The sequence below is a fragment of the Talpa occidentalis genome, unplaced genomic scaffold (genome assembly GCF_014898055.3).
Source record: "Talpa occidentalis isolate TD23 unplaced genomic scaffold, MPIMG_talOcc4v2.1 talOcc4.5, whole genome shotgun sequence".
In the NCBI taxonomy this organism is placed as follows: domain Eukaryota; kingdom Metazoa; phylum Chordata; class Mammalia; order Eulipotyphla; family Talpidae; genus Talpa; species Talpa occidentalis.
Window position 1 is genome coordinate 48733308 of NW_023604861.1, and position 23463 is coordinate 48756770.

The 23463-nt window shown below is 34.7% G+C and overlaps 1 protein-coding gene across 4 annotated transcripts in view; it reads left to right on the top strand.

Moving 5' to 3' along the window:
* The window catches only part of USPL1 (ubiquitin specific peptidase like 1), a 32358-nt gene extending 9296 nt beyond the window's left edge, over positions 1–23062 (top strand). For 2 of the 4 annotated variants that reach the window (XM_037527112.2, XM_037527113.2), the window contains 6 exons: positions 597–1233; positions 5061–5174; positions 8829–8958; positions 12256–12381; positions 18422–18579; positions 20002–23062. In XM_037527112.2, the coding sequence (XP_037383009.1) occupies positions 597–1233; positions 5061–5174; positions 8829–8958; positions 12256–12381; positions 18422–18579; positions 20002–21887 (3051 nt within the window). In that variant the 3' untranslated portion in view covers positions 21888–23062. The remainder of the gene's footprint in view (positions 1–596; positions 1234–5060; positions 5175–8828; positions 8959–12255; positions 12382–18421; positions 18580–20001) is intronic. The other 2 variants (XM_037527111.2, XM_054701636.1) reach the window with 1 other exon arrangement.
* Positions 23063–23463: the final 401 nt, after the last annotated feature.

A 23463-nucleotide genomic window follows, 5' to 3' on the forward strand; every position in this document is an offset into this window, starting at 1 on the left:
GAATCCTCTCACCCTACTGCGCTTCTCTCTTAAAAAAATAGTTAAAATTCAACCGATCTGACTCTTAGACCTCGTTAGGATTTAAAGTTGATATGCTGATAAGCTCTCAGGTAAATATTCAGTTTCAAGATTAGAAACACAGAAATTGCAACTTTTTAGATTTGGAAATGCTGTTCTAATTTTTTATGTTATAGAGTGTATAAGTCCCCAAAAGACTAACAGATTCGTCATAGAATGTTTTTTAAATTATTGAAATTCTTAAATTCATTTTATTAAAACAAAAATAGGTAATTTTTCCTTCTTAGCTTACTCCAGGTAGTGAAGATTAAGTCCTTGATTATTTATATTTACTAGGGAAAACTTTTCTTTTGGGGATCAAATTTTTTTAAATAGTTATCCCTAAGTTCCTTCAGATTTAAATTGATGGTAATTAATGTTAGATTGATATCAAATTAATGTTAAAATGTTATACCCTTTCATGTCAAATTAATGCTAAAATTTTATGTGTGTTTTTCATGACATAGAAGTAAACTTTGATCTTATTTGAATTTTTGTGGATTGTTTTCTTTTTTAATCATTTTGTTTTTTCTTTCTAGTGCATCTATCCTTTGTGTTCTAAGTCTCTTAATTTAATTTCTCCTGATTTGGAAGATTGTCACATTCCAAATAAACCTCAAAAAAGAAAGCTCTTGGAAACCAACTATAAAGATTCACCTCTTTTGGCAAATTCCAAAAAGACTAAAAATCATACTGATATTGATGGTGAGCAAGTCTTGAATAGCAAACAATATGAAGAAGTATATGATAAAACCTCATCATATTTACCTGACTTACTACACAGTGATCAGCAGAAATCTATTGGGACAGCTGATTTCATGGGACAGAATGAGACTTTGGAAGATGATACTCTTGACACAGCTGCTGAAGAAACCCCTACTATCGTTAATGTCTCTAGAACTGGAGGGACTTCGCCTCAAAATGAGGGATGCATGTCTGAACGAGAAATGCCACAGGAAAGCACATCATCTTGCCAGACTTTATATCCCCAATGGAAAAATGCTTATGCTCTCTGTTGGTTAGACTGTATCTTGTCCGTATTGGTGCACTTAGAAGGATTAAAAAGCACTGTGACTGATCTGTGTACTGAAGAGGAGTCTGTGTTCTGGCAGTTATTTACAAAGTATAATGAAGCCAATAAACTTCTGCACACTAATCATTTGGATGGAAGTAAAGGTTGGTAAAATTTTATTTCTTTATATATTTTAAAGGAGAATAATGTTGAATTTTGTCTCCCAGCATGAAAAAGATGTCATCAGTAGCTTTTGTTTTATGTAGAAACCTGGCAGCAATGACCACAGGGATATTGTCACGACTCCTGAGGTAACACCACTTGTATTACCATGACTGAACAAAGGCAATCTTTAAAAAACCCAGAGCAAAGAATACAGATGCTGTTGGCAGGCATTGGTGGTCATCATAGTGTCCATCAAAGTAAAATTTTAAGTTTTAAATTATTGTAAAGCAGAATAAAGAAGTAAATACAATTTTATCATAATCCTACACTCCCCCTCAAAAATATTTCTTTTCACAATGAAGAGTATATTTTTTGTTTTATTTTCTATAAAATAGGATACCCCTGGGCCCACTTCCAACCCAGGAAAAATTAAAATATTCTCTACTTTTATTTCTGTGTTTCTCCCCATCCCATCTTCCACCTTCCTGCAAAAGCAGTCTTTATCCTGAAATGTTTTACCATTCATTCTTACCTGTATATCCCTAATTTAGTTTGTTTTGAAGTTGTTAAGGAAATTGTACAGAATGTCTTCTGGGTCCTTTATTTTTTTTTTTCATAAAGATTTATCTGGGAAACTCCTTAACTCCTTGTATTTGTGATTTTTTGATTTTCATTGCTAAATATTTCCATTTTGTAAATACTCGTATTCATTCACCTGTCTTTTTTTTTTTTTTTTTTGCATTATACTGCTGTTATGACTGTTCTTAGTCAGATTTCCTGGATTTAAGAGTTTCCCTAGAATGTGCCATAGGAATAGGATTGCCAAATCTGTGCTCAGATTCACAAGATAATGGCAAATTGTTTTCCAAAGTGGTCATACTAGTCAATAGTCCCAAACAATGTATGACAGATCTTCCTGATCCATATATTCTCCCTTCAGTATTTTCACTGTTGGATATTTTAGCTATTTAAATGATGTAAAATGATTGGTCATGATTAGGTTTCCCAGATTAAGAACTTTTCATGTGTAGATTAACCACATGTTCCCTCCTCTGTGAAGTGCTTGTGTCGTATCCCTATTTATTCTGTTGATTATCATTTTCTTAACTTGTATGAGTTTTTTTGTCTTCATTGCTACTTTTACATCATATGTGTGTCACTAAGTCTCCCAATTTGTATCTTATGTTTTTATCTTTTAAACATAACTTTTGATGTATACAAATTACCCTTTTTGTAGCTGTTAACAGAAATCTTTTCTTTCCCCAAGATCAGAAACTCATTTGCTGCTATTGTCACTGAAGAGTTAGCAAGGTTTGCTTTTGGCATCTAAATTCTTAATTCAGCTGGAGTTAATTTTATATGTATGGTGTGAGATAAGGATGCATTTTTTCCACCCTTTGCATGACCGCTTTTTCTAGCTCCTTTTTTTTTTTCTTAGTTGATCTGCCATCCCACCTTTTTTATACAATATTCTGTATGTGTGTGCACTTCTTCACGTTTGCTCTCATGGTTGCTTTATCCCTGCATCAGTACCACACTATTTTAATCATCAGAGCTTTTGGGGTCTTACTACTGGGTGGTATAAGAATTCTTACTTTATTCAATTTGACTGTGGTCATGTTGTTTTCCATGTGAGGACCATTTTTCTATTTCTGTATCAGTACCACAATATTTTAATTAATAGGGCTTCTTAGGTCTTGCTGTTTCTTACAAAACAAAATCCTTTCCTTATATTAACATGATTTTGATTGTGCTATCTTTTACATATATTCTGTATGCTTTTTCCCCCATTGTTGAGTGTTTAGGCTGCTTGCCATTTTTTGCTATTATGAATAGACAAACACCATGACAGAATAGCCATATATATTTTGAATCCACTGCTGATGATAACCTAGAGGGAACAGCTTTCTTGAAAGTTGGTACAAACATATAATTCCATTTTTTTTGTAGAAGAAAGTATTCCAGAGCATTCTTAATTTTACACGTGTAAACATGTTAAAGTTATGGTTTTATTAGATATTTTGCTTCTGTTTAATTTTTTTTTTGAGATTTGAATTTTTAAAAAATTGAATTACATTTTTTTTATTTTATTTTTTTAAAGATTTATTTATTTATTTATTTATACAAGCACTGGGTACAGCCAGAAGTGTGGGAGGGTGAGAGAATCCACCAGAGCCAGAGGGGGAACAGAACAGGCAGACTGACGAAATACACTGCTGAGGAGAGCAGTGGGTGCAGCAGAAGAGGTCTGCGCACCATGTAGGACCCTCACCCAGGGCCGGGGATCGAACCTGTGCTGCAGAGGCTGCAGGCAGCTTCGCAGCCCAGCGCTCAACTGCTGCACCACAGGGAAGGCCTCAAATTACAAATTTTTTAAATTCAGCTTCTTACCAGCATTTTTGTGTACGTCACAGTTGTACAATTGATTATTGCAGAACATACCTCTCATTCAAATTTTGACTTGAATAGTGGACTTAGTTTTGATTTTTTATTTTTTCTTATTTATTTATAGAATAATTGTGGTTTTTTGAGTCTTACAATTGCTGCATTACTTTGAAGTTTCAGTTTTGTCTCTTTTTGGCCTGGTTAAATAGAAATTCTGATTGGTGCTTACTTCATATTTTAGGAAAATTCAAATTTTTCATAGTGAAGCATATAATAAACTGAGTGTGATCAGGCTGTATTAATGGTTTATTTGTAAAAGAATTGAGCGTAAGAATAACTAGAGTAATATGCATCTGGAAGTTTCTATGCAAAATATTTCTTGTAGTAACTGTGGATAGTTTTTTGGCACTGTAATTCCACCTTGAGGACTTTCAATTAAAAGAAATGATCAGAAACATAGATATGGACCCTAAGATGTTTCTAATAATATTTATAGTCTTGAAATATTCTGAAATATGCTGAAATATTCAGCAAGAGGGGGTAGTAGGTAGGTAGAACTATGATTCATTTGGAAGGTGATAGCTAACGGAGTCATGCAGATTTGTTTTTATGAAACAAATTTTGGTGAAACAAAGCAGAATATGGATTTGTGTTAGTTCATGATGTTATTGAAGACCCTTCCTCATCTCTCTAAAGATATGGAGGAAAACATATTGAGAGTTTGGGAAATAACTGTGAAGTTTAAGACTTCTTATAAATTTATTTCTTCCTGTGATCTAGTTCCTGTGGTCTATATAGCTATGTTCAATAAAAGTTATACAAAGAAGTGGGCCTCCCCGGTGGCACAGCAGTTGAGCGCTGGGTTGTGAAGCTGCCCGCAGCTTCTGCAGTGCCGGTTCGATCCCTGGCCACCAGGTGAGGGTCCCACATGGTGCGCAGACCTCTCCTGCCACCCACTGCTCCCCTCAGCGGTGTACTTCATCAGTCTGCCTGTTCTGCTCCCTGCTCTGTCTCTGGTGAATTCTCTCACCCTCCCGTGCTTCTGACTGTACCCAGTGCTTATATAAATAATAAATAAATCTTAAAAAAAAAAAAGTTACACAAAGAGGAATAAATGGTTAGATGGATGGTTGTCTCAGGCACAATCTTGAGCATAGATGTTCAAAGAGTTTCAGCTGTTTCAGCAATAGGCAAAATATCTGTAAGTTTAGCTCTTTTACTAGGCCTATGGTTGTTTGAATGAGAAAGGTTCTCAATGAGATTTTGCCAGGCAGTAAGCAATATTGTGCTTTTAGCCAGCATTTAGGGGAATATATGGTATACTGCAGAGAAGAGAAAGAATTAAGGAAATTTTGTGTTCTCCATTTTGACTCTGCACAGTTTATTGGCTCAGATAACTCATTTTGGTGATGACTGATAATTTTCTGTATTTTATTTTTAGATGGAGATTGTAAAAATCTTACTAAAGATTTAATTGCAAAGATAGAGACCTCTCTGAATGAAGTAAGAAGTGAAGTTTTTATTAGGCTTCAGCCTCATCTTCGATGCACATTAGGTAAGTAATTTGTGTAATTTATTACTCATCTAAAGAAATACTTACATTATAAGGAATTACAATATTGTTTTATCACTTCAGATGATCAGATTTTAGGGGAGACAATCTGAGTGGTTTCGTTTAGGAACTTAATAGTGGTTAAATGACTGGTGGACAGAGCTTTTCCATATAAATAATGTGGGCATGTGCTTCACCCCTTGAGAGGGAATACAGTCTTAGAACGAGGTGACTATCTAAGGGGTATATCACTGGCTGCTTTTCTCATATTTTTCCCAGTAGACTTAATTATCCCGAATTTTCATCCTTGGTTGTGTATTCAAAAGCCCCTGTGAAATTTAAAAGTAAGGGGACCCATTAAATAGTAATAATCTCAAAGATAGAGCTCAGGTATCAGTAATTTTCAGAAACCCCATGTGATTCTTATGTATGTACAAAATCTCTGGTCTAAAACAACCTTGGTAATTCTGCTTCTACCACTGATGGGTTTACGTATGGAATAGTTTTCGCCAGTGGCATTGGAGGAGAAATATAGTGAAGCTCTTTGGGGAAAGCTCTCATCATTAAAAGTGACACAGGAATGAGATTTCCTTTGCCTTCTGCGTTGGCTTTTGGACTCTGGAAGAAGAGTGGAGCAACAGGGGTGCTAGAGTCACCCAGTCTTTCTAAATTTTGCTAGTACTCTAAAAAGGGGACAGTAGTTATTTTTTTTTCTCTCAAGGGCTATGTTTTTGTCTATTTTCCTTTATCCTTATATTAACTTTCTATATAATAATACCGTTATTATATAGTGGGGCTCTCACATTGCATTTCACAGTTATCATTTCCCTTCTCAAGTGATCTGAGATTTTTTTCAGGGTCCCTATTTTAGTTCCTAGTGAATTAAAGAGTGGTTTCTTCTGCAGTCTGAACCACCACCTATCTTATCCCTGATAATTATATTTGGAACAAGATTGTACCTTTTCTGTGTAACAGAGAAGAGATTTTTAAAAATTATTTTGGGTAAGCACAAAGCTTTTCTAATACAATAAAATCCCTTTTGCTTGTGTTGATACTACTCAGCAGTGATAGGTGCTGTTTTAGAGCTTAAGGACTTACTAGTGAAATCTTACCTATGCTTCAGAGAACGCTTTAAAATCTTGTAATATATGTGTCATCATTCTGAAAATTAACATGTATTTTAAAGTACTAAGGAAAGAGAAGTAGAATCTGTACTGACCCTGAATATTGGTTAAATTTTTAACATTAACTTCTTCATCATTTTGATTATTGTTATTTAAAAGCACATTTAAACTATCCATTATTCACCCCCTCCCAGGAAGTTTCAGATATATAACATTACAAATACAACTGAAATCCCCATTTATACTCATTCCCAAATTCTTCCTTACCTCACCAGAAAGGTAACTACTGATGTCAATTTGGTGTTTTATTTCTCTTCTTTGTCTTTTTTTTTAAAAGGGGAAGAAAAACTAATATTCTTACGATTTCTACTTATTTAAACATGCAAGTTAGAGAGTAATTTAGTCTTTGAGTGTGGTGTACCAAGGTAAAGATAGATAGACATAGTAGAACAAAATAGAATCTAGATCAGAACCCTCCACCTTAGGTTACTCCACACCATGATCGAGGTGGTAGGTGATGCAGATAAGTGGCGAAAGAGAAGGCTGTTCTGTGAAGGGTGCAAGGATAGTTGGCTTCTGATATGGGGGGGAAATTAGATCCCTGTCTAACACCATAATTAGAAAGAAGCTTCAGTATACTCTTAGATTTAAATATGAAGAGCAAAATTCTAAGACTTTGGAAGAAAATATAGGTGAATATATTAGTCAGCGTGGGGAGGAATTTTTTAAATAAGATAGGGAAAAGAAAGATTGTTTGATGTGACTACATTAAAGCTTAAAATCTCTAGGCAAAGATAGAAGAATTAATTCCAGGATATCTTATAAAGAACTGATGTACATCATTTAAAAGACAAAACCAAAACAAGCAAACAAAAAAACCCAGCTCATACAAAAAAAAAAAAAAAAAAAAGTTCAGAGTGCATTAATGAGCAATTAACAGAAGAGAAAAATCAAACCACTAGATAAAAAGTGTCACTGAAAGGTTTGCATCTTCACAAAGTGAAGGTGTTTTAGGGGGAAATACGCAAAGTAGGTGTCTGTGTAAGGAGTTGGGGTGGGAAGTTGTGATGAAGACACTAGTGGTAAAGAAACCACTTTTAAGCAGGAAGTTATAAAAATTGAAATTGGGCATTGGTATTGCATGCTTTCTATTAGGGTGCTTAGTACTTCATACCCATAAAATCTATAATCAAAGGGAAAATAAGATCAATTTAGGAGCTACATATATTAGCTCAAAATGATTTGTAATCCTGTAAACAGTGTGTTTTGAGCTCTTTCATGATATTTTGATTCATTGAAAACTTTATTTTTAGAACTGAAGTTTCTATGTTGTCATAAAATGCAAATTACTTACTTTTTAAACTAATATCTTGTTATAATAGAGCAAGCATTTAAAGGCTGATAACTAATTACAAATTTGTGTTTTATTAAGGATCATTTACGCGTATGATGTTGCGTATGTTCATTTTTAGGAGATTGATTTGTGTTTTATTTATAAAATGTTTTGAATTTATATTTTTGTATAAAAATGGCAGTGGGACTGTATTGCAAAGGTGACTATTAACATAACCTTTTTAACTACTGATATTTATAGAATATGCTTAGGCAGTAATACCAAATGTTCTGCCTTTTGGTCCTGCCAAGGTGACTCCTCCTGGCAGTGTTCCAGGCACTCTGGGTCCAGGCCAGGCACTGGACCATGGAAATGAGTGTCTCAGAGAAGGGGGCGCTAAAAGAGCTCAGACTCTCCTCAGGCAACATCTAAGCTCCTCTGAGGATGGGAAGGAAAGAAACCAGTGGGAAAATAAATGAAAGAAGGAAGAGAATGTAAATCTTCCTCTTTAACTTCCTTGCTAATCTGAAAATTGGAAACCTGCATTCATGGTTCAGTTTTTGTTTTAATGACACCAAACAGAACAACCTTCTCTAAATTGAAGCTGAAGTTTGTTAAAATATTGAGTAGACTAGTAAATGAAGAATTGGGAGATTTGAGGCTGTTCTGTTTGTGTCCTGCTCTCTCCACATGTAGGACAAGAGTCAGAATATAAATGACATTTTAAGGGCTTTTTCCAACTCTGAAATTACTCGACAGTTCTTTGCCAGTTGTATTATTTTTAGTATCTATAGCAAACCATTTACATATTTTTCTTTACTTTTTATAATAATATAGATCTATTATAGTCCTAAGGAAACTTTTTTTCCCGAGAAAAGCTAAAATCTGAAAAGTATGAGTCTTTTGTATTGTTTGTGTTAAGAAGTTTTCATAAATGTTGCCCAAGAAAAGTGATGAGATTGAAATGATAATTAAATCTTTATCATGGACATTTTTAGAAAAATGCTTTAAAAACTTTTCGTTCAACTATGATTAGCTTACTCTGTCATATATATGTGTGTATACACACACACACACAAATTCACATATATTCATATTATGAATTTTTATTATTTTTATTATGACAACAATTTATAATTTGTGTTAGTTAACTTTCTTCGGTTAATTCTGAACAGTAATTTCCTTTTTGTTTTTTTGAAGGTGATATGGAAAGCCCTGTGTTTGCATTTCCCCTGCTCTTAAAAATAGAACCCCATATAGAAAAGCTCTTCATGTATTCTTTTTCTTGGAACTTTGAATGTTCTCAGTGTGGACACAAGTATCAAAACAGGTCAGTTTTTCTATTTTAAAAATAGATTCATTCTATTGAAAGTGATTTTGAAAAATAAAATTTGAATGAATCTTGACTCCATTTGTAGCACTGCTCTGTCCCTGGCTCCTTCTACTCTTTTTTTTTTTTTTTTTAAGATTTATTTTTATTTATATATACAACAACTGGAATATAGACCAGAGGTGTGGGGGGTGAGAGGATTCACCAGAGACAGAGTAGGGAGCAGAACAGGCTGATTGACTGAAATACACCTGCTGAGGGGAGCAGCTGGTGAGACAGGAAAGGTCTGCTGTACCATGTGGGTCAGCTCCCTGGCTGGGGATAGAACTGTGCTGCAGTGACTGCTGATAGCTTCAAAGTGCTGAGACTTAACCCCTTGTGCCACCAGGGAGACCCTGGTTCCTTCTACTCTTGATAAACTTCCCTACCATGTCTTATAGTCTCTCTGCCATTAAGGTTTAGAGGAAAAATTTGAGTGTCAGAAAATGCAATTTGCTTGCGATCTTAAACTGCCAAGTCAAAAACCCATAGTCGATTAGATGACTAGTGGAGGTTCTTAAGAAATTCTCTCATGGGAAGTGGGGACAACTGTGAAAAGTAGCACTTTTCCTCCTCTCTCCCCTCTGGGTTTCCTGCCAAGTAAGAATACCTCTCAGAATTTCTTGAAACTCTGTTTTCTTCTTTCTCTATTAGAGACTGGAATTTTTGTGCATGATTTTAATATCATGAAAGCTGGTTTTAGGCTTCTGGAGTCAGACAGGGGTAATTTATACTTCCCTATTCCTTCCCTTAGTCCCATGAAAAATCAGCCACCACCAGAATCCTCATACATGTGAACTGTCTCAGTCTTGCTTTCAACTTCTCTGTTGCCTCTAGGTGAGGGTCAGAGGGGTCATGTGGGGCCATGTTGTACACAAGCCTTGAGATTGGTTTTTGGGAGGGAAGCTTGGAGAAGAAAGAAGTTGCAGGTTTCTTTAGTTGCCACATAGTGAGAGAAATTAGGTTTTAAAAGAGGAGTCAAGGACAGAAAGTTTTCATCAAATGTGATATCCTTACTTTGTCCATATCTCAAAAAATTGTTGAATGGCAGTTAAAAAGATTACTGCAGTGCCTTTGTTGGTTATTTATTCAAGTTACTGTAATAGAAATAAATCCTTTCCTCTGTCTTAAAACTCACCAGGTAGTAAATTAAAATATGTCGTTTTTTCAAATCTATTAAATAAAAATAAGAGAAAAATGTTACTTTGATATTCATTGTCTTAAACATGAGATTATTTTTAAGTATTTATGGACCGAATAGATTCAAGTCTGAGAAGAAAGCTCTAGGGAATGCAGGCAACAGATCCAGAAACCTTTTTTTTTTACCAGTTAGTTCAAAAGTATTAGAACAGAGTAAGTGTTTCACTCATACCTAAAACTTAAGCAATTTTACTTAAGGTGAATATGAAAACACCTGTTTTCTAGTCTTCTGTTGATATCTATTCATTTGACAAACCTGGAATCAAGTTTGAAAGGGGTTAAATAGATTCCCCAGGGTGACTCAACTAGTAAGTGACAGAGTCAAGATTCAGACTTAGGTTTTTTGGCCTCTAAGACTCTTGCTTACTATGGTATATTCCCTAATCACCTCCTGGATTTTAAATAATATAAATAAGCTTGATTAAAATGAGCTTAATTATAACTTAGCTAAAAATCCATGTCTCAGTTTGTTTGACAGCTTTTCATTGACTATATTCTGTGTGACAGCAGCTCTTGGAAATAATCTTTATTCTGGCCACAGTCGGACTATTTAATAAGGAAGTTAACATATATAACACATAATACAGAGCCAGTGACTTAGTAATGAATTTGATCTGTTGGCTGTTTTAAGTTACTTTGAATACAGGGTGATAAATGTAGTTTGGAGGCATCTAGAGAAGAGCTCTCCAATGCTTGAAGGAAAGCTTTTTTAAAATTCTTTTTTCTAAAATTAAAAGTAGTAAGAGAAAAAGATAAAATGAATTGACATTTCACTGACTGCATTTTAATATAGTTTAAAACTTCTACTTAACCTGACAGAATGTGCAGCAAATTTGGTGTTTTAGTGCTTGTTGATTTTAGTGCCATTTTAAGAGCTTTTACTTGGTTTAGAAGGTATAGCTAGAGGCAGTTAAAAACAGGGTGTTTGGAGTGAGGCTTCCTGGATTCAGATCGTTTAAGTCTCTCATTTATCATCTGATAAGCACTCTGTTTTACTTTCCTCATCTGTACAGTGGGGATTAGAACAGTTGCTGCCACTTAGGAGTGTTTGAAAGTGTTTAGCACAGCACCATGCTCTGCACAGAGTAAATGGTCAAAAATGTTTGAGGTCATATGGAGTATTAACACTTACTTGCTGAGACAAATTCCTTTTTATAAATTAAAATTAAGTGTCCTTAACAATTATCTTTGAGAACCAAGAATTTAGCAGAAATACAGTCAAGAATGCATTTGTTGATACCTTTATGCTGCTTTGCTTTTGATGTTAACTTAGCTGAGAACTGGTCTTTTTTAACAGTCACTTCTTTTCTTGTGGTTTATCTGTATTTTTTATTGTTTGGAATAGAAGCTAGTGTGTTTAGGTAATTAAAGTGAATACAGTTGACTACTATTGTACATTTTTAAAGATCATCTTTTTAGATGCCTATTGCTATCAAGTATTTAGACTAAAGTGCAAATATACAATTTGTGTAACCGTAAAAGGAAAATTCTTTATTCTAATGTCCTAATTTTGTAAGGATCAAGAAAATCCTAAGTTGTATGCATTCCTGTTTATATTTTTGGAAATGCCCCTTTTTATTTTTGTCTGTCAATAATAGACAGAAGTGAATTATTTGAGTAAGGGGTAAATGCTTAATAAATTGAAAATCCTGAGAGCAGGTTCCTTGACTGGGGTCTCTTTTGTTCCCTTTGGGACATTTGGCAATATCTGGAGGTACTGGTGGTTGCAGCTGGAAACCCGAGTTGATGCTCACCGTCTTACGATGCCCAAGACAGTGCCCCATAACCAAGAACTACCCAGCACACAATGTCATTATTATTTCTCTTGGGAATCCCAAGAGAACATTTCCTCATCTCAGAGCTGAAAAGTTATAGGTAGTTAATGTAGGGAATAATCAGAGATTTATCATGATTAGGGAGGAATATTGGCAAATTACTATATGATTTGGGGAAATGGGAAAGTATGAATAAACAAATGAAAAATTGCTTTTAATTTTAGACATTGATTTAAGTTAATACAGATGAATTTTACTTACGTGAAATTGTCTTTTTTTATAGGTGTATGAAGAGCCTGGTCACCTTTACAAATGTCATCTCCGAGTGGCACCCTCTTAATGCTGCCCACTTTGGTCCATGTAATAAGTGCAACAATAAGTCACAAATAAGAAAAATGGAATTGGAAAAGTGAGTTAAAATTGCCTTACTGTTTTTAGAGCAAAATGAAAGTGGATTTACCTTTATTTTAAATATATATAGAATGGGAAGTGACAATTACAACCTCCTTTTTGGAAGTTTGAATTAATATGTGTCTGTGAATGGTGAAAATGCCTCTTTTTATTAGGAACTCTGGCCAGTAAGCAAGCTGTACCAGGCAAAATCCCAAATGAAAAAAATGAAGAGCTGACTCAGGGTGATTGATTGACCAACTCCCCTAGTGTCTCTCCTCCTTTTGCCTTTAGGGATATTAAACTTTAATTTTCCTCCTCTCTCAAGTGCCTAGGGTCACTAGAATTCTGGGATTTCCTTAATCTAATTTTAAGAAGTAAAATGATTCAAAGGTGAGCCACAGGCTTATCTCTCTGAATTTCTGTCATCTCTTACACATTGGCTTGCTAATTTTCATCTTCTTGTTAGCTTTCTGCTGCCCTTGAACAGATGTGTTTTTATTGTTGTTTTTACCAGCTTTTCTATTTGTTCTCAATGGGAGGGCTGGTTAGAATTACCTTTCCTGGTATTAGCAGCCCCTTATCTTTTAACTCACAGGTCATTTCTGCTTTAGACAGTTTGTCTCTCTTTTGTTAATATACTCACATGCATATATCCTTTTTAACATTCATTTTCAGTCCCTCTTATTTCTATATTTAGGAAATATTTTGATTTATAATTTGGTATACTAGAGAAGCAGTGACATTAACCTTTATGTTGCCTTTGGCTGTACCAAGAGACCCCTCAGAATCTTTTCTAAAGGTTTTCATCCAAGGAATAAGTTCTTATTTTGGTAGTCTCCCTTTATCTCAGGTTTTTCTTTCTTAGTTTTAGTTGCCCTAAGTCAACCACTGTTAGGAAATATTACTATGTACAATGAGATTTTGAGAGAAAGACTATTTTCACATAACTTTCATTACAGGACAGTGTTGTAATTTTGTTAGTTGTTACTGTTAGTCTTTTAGTGTGTCTGTAAATTATACTTTATCATAGGTACATATGTGTTAGGAAAACAGAGTATCTAGAGTTTGGTACTATGCATGGTTTCAGACATCCACTGGGGGTCTTGGAATGTATCTTCTGTGGATAAGCAGGAACTACTATAATCTAATAGTGCCAAAGGATTTAAAAGTAAAGAAGAACAGTCAGTGCTCTGACTACCCGACCTTCAGACAATTGCTTTAAACCTTTACAGTATATTTACTTTATTTCAAAAGATTGTGCTTGTTCTATCATTATACAGTGTTCGCCTTTTCTAGTAATTGAGGATTGGGGCCCTTACACCAATACCTGAACCCCCTCACTATTGAACTTTTCCCTGTCCTTCCAATTTGATTACATTCTTCTGTACTCATTGTTTAGATTATTGTAAATACACATATATTCCCCTTTCCAGCCAAATAGTATGCAGGTTATGTATTATTCTATAATTTTACTTTTCCTAATAAATCATGCATACTTTGCTTAATGATCCCAGTTTTTAGCTTAGGATCCTACCTCCATTCTTCAATATCTCTTGCCTAGAAATATTGAGTATTAGGTGTTCAGTGGGACATACACGCTGTAATCAGCATGCCGTAACACTGATGTCTGTCTCTGTAACACTAATGTCATCACTTCATTCTGCAAAATTATTGCTTATTTCGCTTTTTGTCTTCTAAATATTTGTTATTTCATCTTTCCTTTTCTTTGTCCTTTTGGATTACTAACTTTTTTCTCCTTCACTGTCATTTGATTGCATTTGAATGGGAAGGCAGAGTGGGGAAGAAGAGAAAATATCATTAACCAGAAGTTCACAGTCAGTCTTGGCTGATTAGTATGCATGCATTGAGATCTAAGCATTGATGGGACTTCTTTTCATTTTTTAAAAACTTTTTCTTGAAGGTGAGAAGAGCAGCAAGGTGTGAGGTGTCTATCATTTTACAGTTGTCTTGGTATATATAATTTTACTTGTAGTATATACTTTGTTTTTCTCAGCCCCCAGCATTGAAGATAAACTCACACTATTTTGTCTGTTAATTGGTTGTATTATAACGTGTAATTTTTAATTATATAGATACACTGCTTGGAACATCAAAGATACATAGATACATTGCTCTGATCTGGCAATACCCATTAGGTTAAAAAAAACCTTCAGTAAGAAATGTATTGAGTTTTAGTAGGCCAGTTTTAGTAGGCCAATTTGTACACTTACTGTATTCAAAGTAGATTGAACTAGTATGTAAAATTTGACTTAAATATTTAATGACAAGGTCTTTGTAAAATCCTTTGTATATTTTTCTTTGAAATGTATAATTTGATTTGTTGGCACCTAATGGAATTTAGACACTTTGTTGTCTATAGTTTTTAAGGATAGCTTAAAAGTAGGTCCATCAGGATATCATGAATAATTCAATTGCATGGCATTCTTAAAAACTAATAGTGTTGTAAATTCCCCAAACATCTCACCTCAAGTAATTCACATTTCTGATATGCCCCATGAGAAAAAGAGTCCATTGATAAATCAGATGAATGATAACTTCGTGGTTCCAATATGCTTCTTTTTGTTAAGTTGTTAAGGAATTATATTCAGAGAATGGTGATACGGAGAACCAAGAAGTTAGAACCTGATTTAATTTTACTTCATAAACACTTGAAATAAAGCTTTTATTACTGCCAAGATCTCCTTTAGGAGTCCAGTCATCTACTATGTTAGATTGTCATTTGAATAAGTTATTTATTTAAACTTTAATTTTAGCAGTAATTTTCCTTTTTACACAACTATGTGTAAAGGATAGTGAAGTGGTAGGAAGAAAAATAAGACAGTTTTGCTTTGTGCTTATAAAGCTTATTGATTGATTGTGTCTCATATAATTTTGAGGCTCTTCTTTAAGTAGGTAAACACCTTTTCCTATGAAATTTTGCATGGAATACCATTATATAAAGTAGTTAAAATTATGTTTCTTAATTTAAATGATCTTTGTTGGCAGAAAATCCTTTAACATTTATTAAGTCTTTGAACTCTCTCTGAAGAATGTAGTTTATAAACCCTAACAGTTGAATTTTTCTAAAGATGTACTTTCTTTTTACAATTGATATGAACCAGTTCTAATTATTTGAATTACACCTGATTCTATTCCTATTTTTCATTTATTGTCATAGTCTGAAATAGTTCAAATATGATGTAATATGTTTAAAGTGTATTGAGATTGGGCCTCTCTGGTGGTGCAGGGGTTAAACCTCAGCAGTACCAAGCTTATTGCCAGCCACTGCAGCATGAGATTGATATCCGGCCAGGGAGCTACCCACATGGCACAGCAGACCTCTCCTATCTTGCCTGCTGCTCCCCTCAGCAGTGTATTTCCCTAGATCTGGCTGTTCTCCCCACTCTGTATCTGATGAATCCTCTCACCCCCCACACCTCAGGCCTGCACCCCAGTTCTTGTATGCATAAATCAATAAAATAAATCTTAAAAAAATAAAAAAAGTGTATTGAGATTTAAAAATTACATTTGCAGATTATTTTCTCCCTAAAACCTATATTAATACACTTTCAGAAATACATATATGCACATGGTTACATTTTCACTTTTGAAAATATTAATTACTGCATTATTTGAGATAACAATAAAAAAACTTAAGGCCATTAGCACAAGACTGTGCTGCTCTTCATGGGATAGAAGTGAGAGTGTTTGCCTGCTATATTTTGGGTAGCAGAGGTTAGCACAGTTCCCTTGTGCTTGCTTTCTCTTTCCTGTTTTATTTTATCTTTCCTAAGGGTAGATCCTTACAATAGTAGTTCAGTCCTATGTTAAGGTGATAAATGCAAATTGATTTTAGCTTGAATCTGTTGTGACTTTTGGTTCCAGTTCTGTTAACTTACATACCATCCAGTTTTCTTATGGTTGAGGCAAGTCTGTCTTCCTTTCCTCAGCTCAGAGCATCATCTTCGAATAACACTTCAAGTAACATTACAGGGCAGGAAGAAGCCCGAGAACAAAATCTATTGCTAAAGTAGGAATAAAGTTCTATCCTCACCTGAAAGGTTGGAAATGAGACAAGCTGAAATTAGGGGTAGGAGAATACTGTGACTACTGGGGACACTGGAGTCTCAGGGACCCTAAAAGACATGCTCCCTATTTAATAGTCCATGTGTAAATTCGCACAAAGAAGGCAGGAACACTAGTGAGAGTGCATAGTATAGGGATCAATAAGAAGATGTTTTAATAACTAGCTTCAGAAGATAATATTGAAAAGGTATTGTATGATGTCATGAGAATTATTAAAGAGCACTAATTCCAAAAGCCTGTATATACAGTGATTCAAAGATTCTTTTTTTTTTTTTTTTAATAGAGGCATGTTTTATTTATTTATTTGTTTGTTTGCAGCCCAGCGCTCAACCGCTGCACCACCTGGGAGGACCCAAAGATTCTTTCTTAATATTTAACGTACAGTAATCTTCACTTAAGTCATTGCTATGTTCTTAGAAACTGACTTTAAGTGAAGTAACATACAATGAAACCAGTTTTACCATAGGCTGACTGATACAAACAAGAGTTGATTTCCTGTGACATATTTCTGGTCACAAAAACATCACCAAACTTCTTAATAAAGACCCAGAATGCCTCTAATATGAAATATTAATTTGTATTCATACATTTATTCATTCATTTTTCTACCCACTCATTCCAGTTCAGGGTCTCAGGTAGCCAAAGCCTGCCTGGCAGCTCTGGGCACAAGGTGGGTCCTATCCCTGGACAGAATGTCCTTCCATTGCAGGGTATACCCACACCCACACCCCCTCAGACTGGGGACAATTTAGACATGCCAGTGAACTTAACGTGCACATCCTTGGGGCTTGAAAGGAAACCAGAGTATCCAGAGAAGACCCACAAAGACTTAAGGAAAAATGTGCAGACTTCAAAATGCTGCATGGACAGTGCCCCTGGCTGGGAATTGATTATCATTTTTTTCCTAATCAATGTTATAGAACAGTGTTATTCAAGGACCTTCTATATGGGAAACAGGAATACATTTGAAAATTGATGGCATGATATAGGTTAATTGGTGATATTCTTTCATAGTATACCTTTTACAATCAATGACAAATCAGGGAAATAGGTATGATTTTTATAAAGTAAGAGTTTAGCATTATGGACAGTTTGTAGGAATTTTTATTTATAGGAACTTAAATTTTGAAGACTTCTCTAGCAGAATGATGAAGAAGGGATACTTTAAAAGTTAAAGAACCCAGTCTAAAGAATCTGCATTTTGAACATTGATTCAAGTTTATTTTAACTGAATAAATTTTGATAGGCTACGTTAAGTTTTGCCACTGTTTAAATATTGGAGAAAGAGATAATCAATAGTTTTCTTAAATCCTGAAAGCTGTTAATTTTTAGTTATTAAAAGCGGGTTTGTTACTGTAATGATAAAATGTATCTTTGAAATTAAGGATATCTTGGCCAATCAGTATGTTATATTTTCATCTCAATTTAAGACTTCCCTAAGCAGAAACTTTAGCTCCTCACTACTTCTTGAGATAACTGAGAGAAATAGGCCAAATTAATAGAATTTGTGTTTTAAAAAAAAAAATTTTGTGTGTATTTCTTAACTTTGTTACTTTGTTTTACATTATTACCTACCCTACCTAACAAAAGCAGTCAATTTGGGCACTTGACACCAAAGAAAATTCTAGAAGGTCTGGATTTCTTCCTTTGATTCTGCAAAATAGTCACCAAGAAATCTTCTTTAAGCCAAAGCAGCATTGCAGCTTACAGAACAATTTTTGTTTAATGATCTGTGTCAGAGCCTTATTGCATGATAGCTTCCAACTGTCGATGATACCCTTTTGCTAAGGGTTTACTGTTACATACTTCTTAGTATTTCTAATTAATGTGCACATCTGGAGGTTCTCAGAAAAGTTAGTGCAGTTAGCCATCAAAGTATTATGTGTGACTTACTTGCTTCAGACCATCTTTTGTATAACCAGACACATGATATTAAATTTGTTTGACTTCTTGCCTTTCTCTCCCCACAGAGTATCTTCCATATTCATGTTGCACTTTGTAGAAGGCTTACCTCATAATGACTTGCGGTGCTATTCATTTTGTTTTGAAGACTGCCATTATCAGATAACTTCTGTAATTCAGTATCAAACAAATAATCATTTTATAACATGGATTTTAGATGCTGGTGGTAAGTGTTTAAATGTTTTTCTTTTATGATAATAAGTATAGAGACTAAAAGTTTAGTTTTTTTTCTCTTTTGGAAGATTAACTTAACCCTAACAAGGGGTTACTATGACAGTCTCTGTTTTCTGTTGTTTACATTTTTTTTTTAAATTTGGTATTTTCCTCTTGGAGGTGATTTGAAAGGATACACAATGTGTCATAAAAGCCCTTTACAAACTGAAACTCATGTTATTTGAGTTTAAATGTAATTATTACCTTTAAGTGTTAACCTGCCTCAGAATTTTTTGGGAAATTGTTCTCAGTAACATAAAAACTAAAAGACCAACTTGTTTTAGTTTTCTGTTGCATCCCATAAAATGAAAAGTCGTCTTCAGGTAGAGCATGGTTTCTAACCCTGACAGCGTATAAAAATCATAGGTTAGCATATAAAAATTTCCTGGTTCTACCCAGACCAATGCATCAGTTTCTGGGGTTTAAGATTTCAATCGGATGCATGAACCACTGACATAGGCAAACAAAAACATCTCAAAAGTTTTAATGGGTATAGAAAGTAGTGGGTTCAGGTAGTCTTTATAAAGGTATACCCAGGGACCTCCCTGGTGACACAAGGGGTTAAGACTCAACCTATGAAGCTCTCTGCAGCCACTGCAGCACAAGTTCCATCCCCGGCCAGGGAGCTGACCCACATGGTGCAGCAGACTTCTCCTGACTCGCCCATTGCTTCCCCTCAGCAGTGTATTTCAGTCAATCTGCCTGTTCTGTTACCCGCTCTGTCTCTGGTGAATCCTCTCAACCCCCACAACTCTGGCCTATAGCGCAGTTCTTGTATGCGCAAATAAATAAATCTTTTAAAAAAAAAAATGTGTGTCCACATAAACTACATAGTGAATGGTTTTGTTTTGAGGTTTTTTGGTTTTGGTTTTTTTGTGAGGGTGTACAGGCAGGGAGTAACCTTTTACTTTGTTATCCATCATCTTATTCCTACTTGAGAAATGAGAAAAGAGAAGTTCAGAAATAAAATAATCTAAACAAATTTTAGTACTTGTGATAACAGGCTTTATTTATCTTGAACATTCATATATATTCAATAACATTCTGTTTTGGGGGTGTTGGATAATTTAGGTAATACTCTGTTTTAAGAACCAAAAGTTAAATATACTTCTATCTTGATTTTTGTGGGTATTTTAGGAAGGAGTATTAAACTACCTATTTTTCAAGTTTCTTGATGCTTATTCCATAACTTAATGTTACAAATAAGAACTTTAACATTTGGTAGAGAAAAATGGTAACATAAGAAGAAAACCATGCTTTCATTTTCCTTTGGTGGATATTCAGTGATAACAGCAATTTAAAAGGCCACAAGAAATTTAACACAGAGTCGTGGTTTTTGAATGTCTAACTTCATACCTTCTTCCCCATCACTCAGGAGGTTGGCTGGAATGTGATGACTTAAAAGGTCCATGTTCAGAAAGGCGTGAGAAATTTGAAGTTCCTGCCTCAGAGATACATATTGTTATTTGGGAAAGAAAAATACCCGAAAAGGCAGATGAAGCTGCTTCATACCTTCCGCTTAAAAAGACTAATGATCAGCATACTTTCGGTGGTGAAAAACAAGTATCTCCAGCATTGTGTTCTGCGCCAGATGCTGCCTCAGCTGAAATGTCCTCAGGAACTCACCCCACAAATACCTCAGTTGCTCCTAATACTCTTTCACAGGATGAAACTGTAGCTCATGGAGATCATTTACTTTCGGGTCCAAAAGATTTGGTTGATAGTAATGATATTTTGCCTTTTACATTTGATGAATTACTGGTTACTGCTGATGATCTCCCATTAGAAAACAAATGCATGGCAGAAAAGGCAGAAGTTGTCAAAATAACAAATGCTTTGTGTTCACAGGAGTCTCTGATGGCTTTTTCAGTGTCAGCTACATCTAAGGAAGAACTTACCCAAGACCAATTTGTGGATTTAACTTTTCCATCTCAAGTTGTAAATACAAACATGCAACCAATACAACAACTGAACACAGAAGATACTGTCATTGCTAAACCTGTAAATAATAGTCATGCTACTGATCCTATACAGTTAATAAAGCCAGTAGAAATTGAGGGTATAGTTGCCCTAGGGAAGGACACTTCATCAAAAACTGAAAAATTAAAACCAGAACAACATGTAACATCACTGATGCCAAATTTGAAGAAAAAAGAAATGGCAGCATCTTATCAAACCCTAACGAGTAAGTCTTTGCAGAATCCATCTCTGAAAGAAACTCCGAAGAAACCATTTGTGGGAAGTTGGGTCAAAGGCTTATTGAGCAAGGGTGCTTCTTTTATGCCATCTTGTGTTTCAGCTCATAATCGAAATACTATAACTGATTTGCAGCCTTCAATTAAGGGAGCAAGTAATTTTGGTGGTTTTAAAACTAAAGGTGTAAACCAAAAGGCTAACCGGGCACCCAGGAAAGCTCATGGGTGTGCAGGTAAACCTTCAGCTAGAAACCCTGCACCAAGTCATTCATCAGCTAGCACAGCCTCTAACCTATGTGCTCCTGATAATGTTGATTCAGAAGTTTTGAAGAAATGTGAAAACACCTCCTATGGAGTTCACCTCAACCAGAGTTATCATGGAAATGAAAATGGTGTCTCTTCAGCAAACCATGGAGACTCATTTGAGGATCAGATTCATAAACTTCGTCTAAAACTTCTTAGAAAACTTAAGGCAAAAAAGAAGAAATTAGCTGCTCTTATGTCCTTCTCACAAAATGAAACACTTCCAAGTGAAAATTCAGAACATGTGTCCCATTGTGATTCTCCAAATGATTGTCAAGCAATAGAAGACTTATTAAAAGAACTACAGTATCAAATTGATATTGCTGATAATAAATCTGGATATAGTACAGTTCCTGGTGTTTCCCCATATAATACTCAAACTCATGAAGAAATTCTAGCAGAATTACTATCTCCTACAACTGTTGTTTCAACTGAACTCTCAGAAAATGGGGAGAATGACTTTAGGTATTTAGAAATGGGAGATAACCAGGTCCCAGCATCAGTTCCTAGTGAATTAACCAATATTCCCCAAAATACACATCTGAAACAGGACCATAACTATTATAGCCCCAACAAGAAAAATCAATGTGAAGCTCAACCAGATTCATTAGTAAATAATGCCTGTGTTAGAACATTGAGTTTGGAGAGTTCAATGAAGACTGATATTTTTGATGACTTTTTTTCTACGTCAACGTTTAATTCTTTAGCAAATGACACCTTAGAATTACCTCATTTTGATGAATATCTGTTTGAGAGTTGTTGAATGCTTGTTAACTCAGTGTAATATTTATTATTGCTTCTGGAAAATGTTACTATGTAAGTAGTTTGTAAACTGGCCTTGTCATGAATAAAATATAAGCTGCTGAAGGTTTTACATAAAGCATGTATAATCTGTTTTATAAATTTAAATGATCTAGAATTTGTTCTTGTTGGTTTCTTTTGTACAAGTAAGCCTGTGAGGATTTCAAAACGTTAAAGGTGAAAAGCAGTTTGTACAATCAGGTGCATTAAATTTCTACATTTTAAGTTTTGGTTATGTTGGTTTAAGAATAACACTAGTTGCTACAAACTCTAAGGGTTCTGTGGTCTTACAAAAGAGTGTAAGCCTGCTGCTCCTCATGCCAGTAGAAAGCTGCAGCATGTCAGCTTCCCTTATACACGCACCTCCTTTTTCTCTACTTATACAGCAGGAAATCTTGTTGCGGAAACTTGAATGTTAAATCATCAATAAATGATTAAATGAACTATAACAGGAAAAAGTAAGATTTTTATTGTTGATGTGCAAAAGGATTGTTATAAATATCTTTTCCTAACACATTTATTTCTGTAAACAAAGTGTGACATAGTCCAACAATTATGTCTTCAGAGATCATAACTAGTGCTTATAAGACTTGTATGTTCGGTTCTCTTGTATCTAAACTTCTGATTCACTCCTATGAGCAAGATAATTTTATCACATTAAAAACATAAAATGGGGCTAGTAAGTTGTAGAGCTGGGATTGAGCTGAGCAGTTAGAAGTGCTAAATTTACCAATATGTGTTTCACTCTCAAACTTCATTTAAAGTTAGGATGCTCAAACAGCACCACTGCTGCAGCGATTTAGTTGTAGTAGTATTTACTAAGGCTTAAGTGTTGCTGTCTTGGGGTAAAATATTGTGCCAGGGACTCTAATTCATAATCTGTCAAATTTACTCCCAATACTCCCTCTTTTCTGGTTATAAAAGTGATGCACATTTATTATAAGGAAAAAACTGGGGAAATAAAAACAGGAATGTTTGGGATCACCCATTGTGATACTATATGGTAATAACTGCTATAAACAGTTTCATATTTTATAAATATAGACTAACAAATAAAAATGAGATCCTATTGTACCTGTTTGTGTGGGCATTTTTGTCTTAAAATTTGGACAACTGTTGGTAAGTAAGCACATATATATGGTTGGATAGTAATTGCATACATGTGTGGGTTACTATTGAGTCACCTATCTTAGATTTTGAAGTGATTGTACTGTTTTGTTATTGTTCATTGTGCTACAGCTATTGATAAATTTTTGCACAGATCCAGTTTTTATTTTCTGAAAGTGGAACTGCTGGGTCAAAGGATATGCACCTTAAAGTTTTAAATGACTGCTTGTCTTCCTTAAACTCTCATCAACATAAGTAGTAGCGGGGGTGTTGGTGGTAGATTCAGTGTATAAGAGGAAGAGGGTATGACCTTACAGAACAGGAAGTGTTTATCCATTTTAATATTAGGAAAAACAAAATGTATGAGTACAGATGTTAGGAGAGTTGATTAGAGAATGAGAAAAGTCTCATGATTATTTTCTCAGGGAAAT